General features: G+C 40.8%; 1 protein-coding gene across 2 annotated transcripts in view; it reads right to left on the bottom strand.

Moving 5' to 3' along the window:
* Nucleotides 1-2,137: 2,137 nt before the first annotated feature.
* Nucleotides 2,138-12,670, bottom strand: part of LOC128744481 (rabankyrin-5) — a 37,495-nt gene continuing 26,962 nt past the window's right edge. For both annotated transcript variants that reach the window (XM_053841526.1, XM_053841527.1), the window contains exons 4-7: nt 5,265-5,399; nt 4,963-5,201; nt 2,743-4,902; nt 2,138-2,631 (exon numbers count right to left, since the gene is read on the bottom strand). In XM_053841526.1, coding sequence (XP_053697501.1) covers nt 2,499-2,631; nt 2,743-4,902; nt 4,963-5,201; nt 5,265-5,399 — 2,667 coding nt within the window. In that variant the 3' untranslated portion in view covers nt 2,138-2,498. The remainder of the gene's footprint in view (nt 2,632-2,742; nt 4,903-4,962; nt 5,202-5,264; nt 5,400-12,670) is intronic.

Below are 12,670 nucleotides of genomic sequence, written 5' to 3'. Positions count from 1 at the left end.
TTTGCCCGTTCAAACATGCACAAATTTTTTACAAACGCAATCAGCATTTAAATTTTATCATTCTCGGTTAACGTAAAACATTGTGACTGTGTTGTTTGTAAGTCTGTATGTAATAGAACAAAACGAATGTTATCTAAGCAAAGAATAAGAGCATAAACATAGAAAACTTACTCGTGCTTACACTGTCAATAATACATGATTTACCTTTGCGCACAACTATATAAAGCTGAAAAACGAAAGATTTTCTCGGGAAGCACAATATCCTTTTCACTCTTTAACAAACCTGTGCACAGACTTCACAAATAGAACAAACTTGGGAAGGTGGCAGCACCGCTTCGCGCACATATAGCGAATGGATGTTCAGTCCGCAAAATTTTGACAATTTCACACCCCTGGGAGAAACGTGTAAAAATGCACACTCTATAAACGAAAACAATATAGAAGTGTATGCTCATACAAATTTTGTAATGGACTCAATATTTACTGTCACTTCATTTTTGAATGTCAGACTAAAGGAATCAGCTCATTCAAAACTAAATTTGTCAAGTTGGTTATATCATCACTGCTAGCTGGTACTGAAATTGTAAGAAGATTAAAAAAATTGTACCCGAACATTTTCGGAGCATAAATAATTTAAAAAACTTATATTTTACTAGAGCTAACTTCTGATCTAACAATGGCTGCTAAACGGTTCTGGGCAATTATCCCTTTTGTCAAAGCACAAGAAGAAGATATTGTTGACCCACAAGCACTTTTAAGGGTACATAGAAAACATCACACTTTTATTGAAAAATTTTAATTCATTATATTTATAGGAAAAATGCCATGAAGGAGCAACCGCCACCCGCCTTTACGAGAAATACCAGGCTTGCAATGATCGCGTCAATAGCCGGAGCCAAACAGCGGAAACGTGTGTTGAAGAGCTTTTTGACTATTTGCACGAGATGGATCATTGCGTTACTAAAACCTTATTTTCAAAACTTAAGTAAACGAAGCGTGTTCTCTCGATTGTAGTGTATATTGCCGCTGAAACGGTTTTAAATTTATGTAAAATCTGCTTCGATGAGGTTTATTAAATTCTAAACGAGCGTGAATAATAAACCATTTAAAAACTATGTTGTTTCTAATTGTAATTCCAACCAGTTTTCGCTTTGGTGCAAGTATGGTGCTCCGCTTGGCTTAGTGGTTAAGGACATTGGTGAGTTAGTTCAAACTGTAGTGACATTAATGTTCGATTCCCGACCTGGTAGATTTTTTCAAGCTGAAGATTTTCTTGAAGGATTCTCGAGCAATGGAACACTAAACTACTGATTAATACAAAACGTGGTAGAAAACATGCGATAATAATTACATTACAAACCCAATAAAAGACCAATTTTTCTACACTTGTTGAGTTTCTTTCTATTGACACAGCTTTAATTAAATATATTTCCGATTACAATACATTTCTTTAGTGCTTACTAAGGCTAAGAAGAAAAACCTATTCGCACAAAAACGCATAAAATTAATAAGTTTATCACACACACAAGTTTAGCACACTCAATAGCGATTAAGCAAAAAGAAATGCAGTGCAGGTCATACAGCGAATAACCGGGCAACAATATCGCAATAGATCAACGGTACTGATCGCAGTGTTGAGTCCACCCACAGGTCCACACTTATAAAAAGATAATAAAATGTTTAGGTAGGACTGATTCTGAGCATATCAAATAGGCATGCACATTCATTCGACGTATGAATGGTGAGAATTTTTCTGGTAAGTTATATATCAGCTCATTCTAGCAACATAAAATGTTTTGGCGGTCATTCAGGTAGGTCATATTATAATATTAAAAAATACGATGGTTTAAGATTAACTTTGAAATTGAATTATATGCATCACAGGTCATCAACCGGGATAAACACGACCATCGTATTCAAAAAATGCAAAAAAAAATAACAGCAAAAATTGGAATAGTAACAAATGGAAATAATATTAGTAAGCTGCTTTATAAATTATAAATTATAAATAAAAAAAACATTAATAACAATTAGGAAATTAGGTATTTCTTTTAATTTTAACTTTGCATATTTATTGCTAAGTTTTTATGAAGTGATATTAACACTTGAATGAAATAGGTCTAAATACTTTGTTTTTAATATTTTAATTATAACTGCATGTATAAACGCTTGGCTTTGTGAATGTTGTCGTCATATTATGTAAATGTTTGATTAATTGAGGAAATTGTATTCTTTCATCAGCGAGCGTTTTGGAACGATTAGTGATCAAAAACGCAGTCAAAAATAATGCAGAGAATGTATAACAGTTTGATTGCGGTGTATTGCATTTTTAAACCGAATGCGAACGAATATCAATTTCTATAAAGTGCCGAAATGACTAATCGCCTATATGGCATTTACTTGATAACGAAAGGATCAGAAATCCTACAAATTATGTTGTACAACAGATCTAATCGTATGTACCTCTTGGTTGAAAATATTTGTTTAGCATAGAAAACTTACACACCGCTGCCTACCTGTAAAACTTCGAAGCAGACGCAACACACTCGAACTGGTTTGTTGATGCCGAACTTAATAATCGGCACATCGTTGTTTGAACACCGACTACACAAAATACGACCACAATGGCGACTGTTAAAGATAAAAAAAAGAATGTTAACATCATTGTGAGAAATATTAGAAACTTGAAGATTTTTGTTGAATAACTATGTCAAAATAATATCAAGGTCAGAGCGCACTCACCAATGATGTTTCCGCATTGTGATGGTGAATTTTGTTCCGCACTCTTGGCAGAGCTCGGAGGATGCCCACGGTGATTCCTGAGGCAGTTCATCCAACAATCTGTGAAGCAACTGATTGGTGGCCAGTTTGTAATTAAAAATGGTCAAACCTTCTTTGTTCTCCGCTCCCATACAAGCACCGTTCTTCACCAGTATCCTGCACAACTGAGCTTGCCCTCTCATATAAGCTAATAACAAGGGTGTGTTACCTTGTAAATCTGGAGCATTAATAGGATATTTAGGCATACATTCGAGAAACAGCTCTAGAATACCAGCAGCAGTGTTATCTTTCCCGCTGCGACAAAGTTCGTGCAGAGGATTTCGTCCTTTCAAGTTAACGGCCTCTGCATTCAGTTCTGATTCAGTAAGAAGCTCACGAACTACTGATATATGACCTTCTCGAACGGCAATGTGCAATGCATTGTTACCGTCACCGTCAACAGCATCGAAATCTGCACCGTTTTGAAGCAAAGCTGACACAGCAGCCACTGTACCTCGCTCTGCAGCAATATGAAGGGCAGTTTTTTGCGTTGCATCTCGATCATTCAATCGAGCTCCAGCTAGAATAAGGTTTCGAATCAGCATCTCTTTTTCCGAAGCGGCGGCCAAATGCAACGGTGGTGTTTGATTTACATCGTGTACTCTAGAATTGACATCCACGTGAATAGAAAGTAGGAACAATACAGATTCTAGATCGTCTCGCATTATAGCTAAATGTAAAAAGTTTCTGCCTCTTTGGTCCATTTGTTCAGCAGCATTAGGAAGTCGCTCCAGGATATTCTGGGCAGCTTTGTTGTTTCTTACCTGTAAAGCCGCCGCAAATGGTGTATTTCCCGATTTATCACGAATTTTCAAATCTATTCCGGGATGGCACAACAATATGCCAATTATTTCTTCATGTTGATTTTCTATTGCAATATGCAGTGGCGTTTTTAGGTCACAATCTACAGCATTCACATTTGCTCCATGATCAATTAGAGTATGAAGAACGTTCCGTAGTCCCCATTGGCAACACAAATGCAAAGGAGAAGCTTTATCTTTGGCTTCATCTCCACCTTGACCCTGAGGTCCTGGTTGCCGCGGTGAATCCAAGTCACAACCGCTTTTGATAAGAAACTGTGCAGCCTGTTCTTTGTTCTCATCAATAGCACGATGTAATAGGTTCTGCAGGCATCCTTCTGGACCCGGTCCCCAGCAATCGGTATCTACACCATGTCGAACAAGTACAGATGCAATGTCGAACTGCTCCGATTCTAGTGCGGACCAAAGTGGGCAGTCTCCTTTATTATCTGGCGAGCTTAATGAAACACCACGAGTACACAATGCATCAACTACATCCACCAAACGACAATGGATTGCTAGCTGTAGGGGAGACTCTTGATCAGCAGTCAACGCATTCATATCTGCACCTTGATTGAGCAAGAATACTGCCGTGTCAGAGTCCTCTTTTAGAATTGCTTGGTGCAATAAAGTCATATCTTGTCCATTGCGGGCATTAACATCTGCCCCACCCTTGATGAGCAGGGGTACTAAGTCATTATAACCGAGAGCAAGGGACAAACTTAATGGTGAATCACCAAGCGCATTTTTCAAATTAAAATCAATTGTTTCAAACGGTTCTACGGATGTGTTACTGTGTTCAATAAAAGCCATTATTACTTCTGCACTATTCGATTCTACTGCATAATGTAAAGCGGTTTTGAGTTCTGCTACGCCCGATTGGAGGTTTGGCGAAGCTCCTTTATCTAGTAGCGCACCTGTTAAATTCGGTAGCCCGTTCATTGCCGCTACATGCAACGGTGTCAACCCTGCCTTGTTTACATGGTTCAAATTTGCGTAATCGGCTAAAAATACAGCAGCGTCTTCGAATTTTTGTTTGGCCAAAGAATGAATCAAGCTGTCCCCATTATCCGAATTAATTGGATTTGGTCTAGCTCCTTTCTCCAATAGCCGGCGTGCCAAATCAAACGGTGGCCCATCCGTGTGCGGTGGCATCAGGGCAAACTGTAAGGCACATTTCTCCTCTAACGTGCGAATGTTAGTATCCAAGTTAACACCATCGCTAAGTAGCTCATCGATCATATCGATATGCTGGGAGGTGATTGCTATGTGCAGTGGTGTGCTGTCGTAAAGAAATATCAGTATATGGACAAAAATGAATAAGATATTCTATAGTACTCACTATCCCTTGACATTTTGCACATTTGGATCAGCTCGTCGTTTCAGTAATTGTCTGCCTACACTGAGCATATCGCGAAATGTTTCCGAATCGGTACTTTTCTCCGCGTACGTACAAACCAAATGTAATGCGGTATCCGAAGTATCACGAGTTACCAAATCAACGTTACAGCCTTTGTCCAGCAGAAATTGAGCGGCGAAACCATCTCCTCTCTTGATTGAGTCTATCAATAATGTGCAACCCTTTTGAAATGACAGATTTTTTAAACACTTTTAGGGTTATCTGATATGAACAGCGAAACTTACTTCCGACGTAAACGCATTTATGTCTGCTCCACCGGTTTCAAGCAGAGTCTGTGCTATGGCTGTACTTCGACCCATCAATGCTAGTCCTAACGGCAATTGTCCTTGAGGAGAAAGACTGTTCACGATTTCAGTAAGCTAGAATTAAAAAAAAGTATTATTTTAAGTTTTATCTTTCATTTGTTTTATAATATCCATGCTTCTCGTTTGATATTTGACACAAATTATATTAGGTAGGGCACCGGAGGGTATTTTCAGCCCATTAAGCTGTGGCACCTATTTTTTCGGCCCGTGGCCTAGTTCTATAGTGGAAGAACAGGTGGTTTTGACGTTCTTTGAATAAAAAATAGTAGATTAGTTACAGTCTTGGGAAAATAGTTATAACATATCAAAATTGTATGTCGGCAAAATATTTTTATTGATGAAATAAAAGGCAAATAGGCTGAATTTAGAAACCTGCTAAAAATACCCTCCCGTACCCTACTACGCTGAATAATGTTCATGGTTTTACTTTGACTAGTTACAGATTTTACAATTTATATTGTTTTCTTTTGTTGTCTGCTGTAACTAGAGTTCGACATTGGAATAAAAATTGAAGTCCGGGTTTCGGTCCGGTTAAAAATCGGAACAAACTTTCTTAGTCTGACTTTATTCCGGTCCGATTTGACTTTGTTCTGGTTCCGGAACCAGAATTCGTAAAAGGCAGCAATCTCTTTCAAAGGCAAAAAAAGCAAAATCTTGGGCTTAAACGTCTTTTCTAAGACTTGACCCTTCTTTACCGACAGACTTCACAGCCGGCTGTTACAGTACAGGACAGTTACGGGGTTAGTGCAACAATCCTTAAAGACTTACTGACATTCAAAGGCACTTCTTTTGATTTTTCTCTTCACGGTTGCAGAAGATACAAAAGGTTCACTTTTCAGTCCGCAACTGCAGATTGCTTGCCAAACGACGAACTTTTTCGGGAACTTCGGTCTCTTTATTTATTTTGCAGTTTTCCGGAGAACTCTGCCGATCGAACGAGGTACATATACCAAATTCTTTTACAGAAATTTGGCTCAGCTCAGGTAGATTGCCCGCAGTTGCACTTCGTGAATCAAGTCTCTAGGCTCTACATCGTAATGTTTTGATTTGATTTGATATTTTCTTGCCGATTGAAGGGAACGACATCGAAGACGTCAACAAAATCACGCGTTCAAATTCGTTTAAGAACCGTCACGTTATAAATTTCACGTCTCGGTGAATTTAGCGTACTATACAAAAATCACTGAATTCACAATTGAGCAATTGTTACGGATTCGGTTGTCAATGTTGTTGCAACAAACGTAGCTCGAAAGCAAGCGATGCTGAACTCCCTTACAATCTCCTGAGTATTTTACTCAGAACTTGAACACCTCAGCACCACTAACGATAATTAAGAATAATAATTTGCCTGATGAATGATAAGAACGTAGTTAAATCAAGGCCTCCGACCAACTCGAAAAAGTATCGAATTCTTGGCGATTTTTGTGAAGATAATTTATTGATACGACAATCGCACATTGCTAATTGGTTCCCAATACCTGACAGCAAATACCAGGCACAGTGAAACTAATGAAGCACATAGCCCCTAAATTGATAAGCAGTTTCTCCTGCCAAAGCTAATATGTAGAGATATAGCGCCGTACACGCTCGCAAATTCTTGTTCGGTAATTTGTACGTTACGGATAATATAACGACGCGATGTTATTTCACCAGCCAATTCATGTTGAGCTTCCTTAAGCGTTTCTATGCTTCCACATCTATGCTAATTGGGCCTCAAAACCTTTGGAACTTGCCAACCCAGCTCTGTTCTTTGTGTTTTAAACATAGAATTGAGGGGGTTAGAAGGTAAGGGGTGTAAATGACAAAATTAAAAAATCGTGATAATGGGCCCTATTCTCACAGTCACCTCACCTAAAATTTTTAGGTGAGAGCACAATTTGCGATTCTCAGAGTTCAGTTGTGCGGTCAATCCTCGAGAATAATTCTGTGGTTGGGTGTCCATTTCATGCAAATTGGTCTCGGAGAACCGAAATGGCACAGTAAAAAAAACGCCCGCTCTTCGGCATCTTCCGTGGCGGGATCCGCTAAACTTGCCATCGTATCAAAACTGTTGCCGACTTCTTGGCATTCAGCCATTGGAACTTGGACGACTTGCCGCACCGGCGGTTTTTGCTGTCAAATTGCTTACGAATCGCATCGACTACCTGTCATTGTTCATTGTTCATTATTCGTTGATTTCAAAGCCGCATATGATACCATCGACCGGAAAGAGCTATGGAAAATCATGTAGGAGAACAGCTTCCAGGAAGCTCATCAAACTGATTAAATCTACGATGGATGATACACAGTACTGTGTTCGGATTTCGGGTGGGTTGTCAAGTTCATTCGAATCACACAGAGGGCTTCGTCAAGGTCTTTCATGTCTGCTGTTCAACATAGCACTACAAGATGTTACGAACCGAGCGGATATCAACACGCGGGACGCGATATTCAACAAATCTAGTCAATTTGTCTGCTTTGCCGATGACATGGATATTATCGGCAGAACATCTGTAGCGGTGGCTGAACAGTACATCAGACTAAAGCGCGAAGCAGAAAAGATTAGGTTAAAGGTAAATACGTCTGAAACAAAGTACATGCTGACCAGCGGTTCGCCTCAAATCTATCAAGACTATCAGGAGCGTAGCGAGCAAGATGGTTAGACCAGGTGGAGCGAGATCTGACTCGGTGTCCGAGGAATTGGAGAACGGAATCCCTCAACCGAGTTACATGGAGAAATTTTGTTCAACAGGCTTTGTCTTTGGACGGCAAGCCACTAAGTAAATAAGTAAGTAAAGTAATTTAGAATATTTATTAAGGCAAATTTATGGTCAGATGAATTTTATAACAAATTCTGATTATTTGCTAAAGCCAGACGAAGGATGGTTTCATGTTGGCAGTGCGATGAACGTTTAACCATTTGTGCCATGAACGCTTAACCATACAGAACGTGTGTATGAGATGGCGAATGCAACTAACAGAAAGCGTCCAACATAGCTCTGTTCGCCACAAGTTACTACCTAGCGCCTCCTCGTGGCCGCTTTTACTTCTACCAGCAGAGAGCTGGATGGCTCTTGCCGTATCAAGAATCTCTTCGCTGTACTCGGTTCTAGGCGTTCTGGGCTACTCGTTACCAATTTGTTCAGCGTCTTGACACACGCAAGCTACCCTGGACCGAGTGATGTGTAACGTGCGTGTGTCGAGTCTTTCGAATCGCGCAGAGGGTTGCGACAATGGAATGGACGGTCCTGTATGTTATTCAACATCGCTATTGAAGGTGTGATCCGGCAATCGGGCATCGAAACCAGAAGAACGATCTTCAGCAACGGTAGCCTGGTCGATTCATCTAGCTTGTTGGGCTTTTCTATTCCGGTGCCGGTGGGATTCTTGAAGAGAATGAAGTTCAGTACACAGTCGTCCGACATCCTTGCAACGTGGCTGGCCCCCGTAGCTTCCCAACTTTCGCCTGGGGTACGATAGGAATCTCTCTAACAGGGCCGGCAGCACGTGGTCCATACGCCTACGCCACTCTTCGTTATCCGATTGTACTCCGCCAACAATAGTACACAAAACCTTTCGTTCAAATACGACGAGTTCACGTATGTCCTCCGCAAGCTATTGTTATTGTCTCAAGTCCAGCTATTGTCTGAAGTCCATAGAAAACTATCGGTCTGATTAGCATTTTGTATATCGTCAGCTTTGTGCGATGGCGTATTCTCCTTGATCGAAGCGTCTTTCGGAAGGAAAAATAGCTCGACTTGAATCTCCTTACTCGTATTATTGTTGGCGGTGACTAGAAATCTCAAATATATGAACCCATCAACCACTTCCAGTTCATCGCCGTCAATAGTCACCGTTGTGGGAGGTAAACGTAATTTTCTCTGGAGTCTCGTCCTGTCATATATTTGGTTTTCGATGCATTGATTTATAACCCAATCCTCCAAGCTTCCGTTTTTAGTTCGGTGTAGATTGCCTTTGCCGTCTCAAGAGTTCTGGTAATGATATCGAGGTCGTTTGCGAAGCCTAGGTAGGTTACTAGCGGTAGGTAGCGATGTTGAATAACATAAAGGAACGTCGATCCCCTTGCCGCAACCCTCTACGCGGTTCGAAAGGACTCGAGAGTGCTGAAGTCCATGAGAATATGATGCGTGGGCATATTGTACTCCCGACATTTCTGGAGGATTTGTCGGAGACCAAAAATTTGATCCGTAGTAGCACGGATCCCCATAATTCCCGCCTGATACTGTGCTCAGTACTTCTGGCTTATGCAGCACGTTCTCCTCATTTATAGAGCTTTGTGCCTCTGTGCCTGATACTGCCCTACGAATTCTCTTGCTATCGGGGATGCACTACGCTAAATCGCAGAGAGCACCTTGTAGGCGGCGTTAACCACGGCGGTACAGCATTCTACCCGATCTCCATTCACTCTTCTGGTAGTTTCTCCTTTCTCCAAAATCATTGAAATTTTCCAGTGAAGGGCCGTTGCTAGCGGTTCTTGGTCATTTTTGTAGAATTATGCTGGGAGTCGGTCATTCCCGGCGGCTCTATTATTCTTCAGCTGGCCGAATTCTCGTCGGACCCCTTCGAGATCGGAAACCGGCTCACTGTTGTCGTTTGCAGGCAGTTTCAAGGAGATTCATATAACCCCGGAATGAGAATGTGAGTCCACCCAACCCTTTTTGACCTTCTACAAACGCATTAGTGGGAAATTCAACGGATAATAAAATTTGGATCTACTCTCAGTCTACCCACATACACTGGCTACTAGACCTTGAACTGATGAATAATGGTGACTCCCACGGTCATGCTTATGCTCATGAACGCTTAACCGTAGAAGACGTTGATGGTGTTGCGAACCCAGCTGTCAAGGCATCCATTGGAACATAGCGAAGATAATAGATAATACATACTCGATTCTTATCAAAATGCAGAGGTCAACATCTGATGAGGATGGGCTCTCGAGATTCCTCCCTGGTAGATAAAATGAATGAATATATTTTGTACATGTTCCTAGTACGGGTCCTATTCCCACATAACGCAGGCGGACTCCAAGCTTGAGCGTACCAGCAAACTACCAAGGGATCGAAAGTCTTTGGATCATAACGTTCTTTACCGAAACTCATAATTAATCCAAGCTGTCGATTCATCTTGTTTATGGTCACAGAGTAATGCTGCTCAAATATCAATTGATCATCCAAACCAACATCAAGATCCATGACAACTTACTGGCGTTACAGGAATATCCCATCAATTCTGATGGGATTGTGTGACTACCATACACATTAAAGACTGTTTTTGCGTTGAAAATTCATCACAATGTGCTACATAGGAATAGGAAGCAGGGATGGTTCGATCACTTTGACTGAATTTTGATTCATTTGACAGTACTGTCTCAGCCGAGCCAAATATGACAATGTTATATAAGGACCAGGTAGAGCGAGATCTGGCGGAGAGTACTCGGTTTCCGAGGAATTGGAGAGCGGTAGCCCTCAACCGAGTTACATGGGGAAACTTTGTACAATAGGCTTTGTCTTAGGACGGCAAACCACCTAAGTAAGTAAGTTTAGGCACTATTGTACAGATACTAGAAATGGAAGATCTACAAAAATCTCTACAGCTCTACAGATGTTGGCCGAAGGAAAACAATGTTTTTCCGCTGATGAAACAAAAAACAAACGTTTGGAAAAGTTTCGATCTGACAGAGGCTGCAATACACCAGCGCAAAATAGGAAAGGTGTAAATTGAGAATATTCCGTACCCAAAACATACCGCATAATATGGTTTTGTTATATCGTTTTCGTTTTTGCGGTGTAGCTACACCGAGGCTACACCGGTGTAGCTTTTTTGCACCAAAACTGTTCATTTTCGATTTTGGTGCTACACCATTGCTACACTTTTTCTGCACCAGCTACACCAGAAAAAAAAGAGAGTGTAGCTGGTGCAGATAGAAAAACACAAACACACCCATACCACATCACTGCAGCTGAACTGTAAGCGTTCGTTTATCCAGCGAAAAGTGTAACACCAAACGGTGTAGCTACACCACAAAAACGAAAACGGCATTTGATACTGTTGTGCTAATTTCATGGATTTGAACTTCGCACTTTTGCCCCGCTAGTGGGGTGAAAGTGCAAATCGGCACTTGATCAGAAGAATGAAGAATTTATTTCACTACTGATACTGATGAATGAACACTACTATTCCAGATGAATTATAGTTGAATGTGAAGACATTGAGTTACTGCATCACTATAAAATATATTTTGTTGTGCTTCTTTATATCTCACGAAAATTGATGGCAACTTCAAACATCGCACTTATGCCCCGCCCTACTCTATACAATAATAATCGTAACCGAAAATACTAAAGCTAAATTTACTCCTTCACACTGTAGTATCCTTTTCTAAAAAAATAAACGTATTGCAAAAAGTGGTTGGCAGTTGCTTATGTTGATGAGGCGATGAATTGTTTTTCATATGAGTCATTCAAAAGGAACTGAATCATTCTGCAGAGAACATCCTCCAATGGTTTATAGAAAACTACCAAGAAGGTCTCCAACCACTTGAGACAAATATTGTAAAAATTCTAATCTGTTTTCTAAACTGACTTAGCAGAAATATAAAAAAAAGAGAATGAGATTAGTTTTGAGTGCGTACTTTGCCAACTGCGAAGCGCACTCGGACAAAGACGGCCCAGCTGATCAACAGATTCTCCTGCAAGGGTAGACTGCACTAGAGTGGCCCGTCTCGGTTCGCTATATGGCAACCACCATAATTTTCGTTTTTCACTTTACATCTTCCGTTTTCTCTCAACTGGTTTTCTCGCGTAATGCGTTTTTTATTCGCTTTGTGCATCTTGTTTCTTGCTGTGTGTATGATTGTGATGCCTCATAGCGCTGAGTAAGCGGCCACTGCAACTTTCGGTTCCGAACGGTGCTTCCTTTAACTCGACCGGTTAGCAGGCAGGCACATGCGTTTTAGTGCGAATCAAGCGTTCGACGTGATAACAACAACGAATATATAAAAAAAACAACGCCAGTGTCAGTGCCGACGTCGCGACTTGCGTACAATAGAATCCTTCCGCGAAAATTGATTCTCTGACGGCTCTCACACCCACGTGTTCTTAATAAATGCAGCACGCAATATAACTATGCCATCTGTAGCAGCCGCCGATGAGTTCAGCTAATGGCCTACACGATCGTTGCGAACATTGCGTTCAGTTTAGTTCCGCATAGTGCAACTCATGCCGTTATGATTAATCGCGATCGCATCTCGATTAGTTCATTAAACTACTTCAGAATCGCAACTCGGAACATTGCTATGATTCAGATTGTTTTGTGATAAAGTG

The sequence above is a fragment of the Sabethes cyaneus genome, chromosome 3 (assembly GCF_943734655.1).
Source record: "Sabethes cyaneus chromosome 3, idSabCyanKW18_F2, whole genome shotgun sequence".
Classification (NCBI taxonomy): domain Eukaryota; kingdom Metazoa; phylum Arthropoda; class Insecta; order Diptera; family Culicidae; genus Sabethes; species Sabethes cyaneus.
Note: the sequence above shows the minus strand (reverse complement) of the source record. Positions and strands in the feature narration are given on the sequence as shown.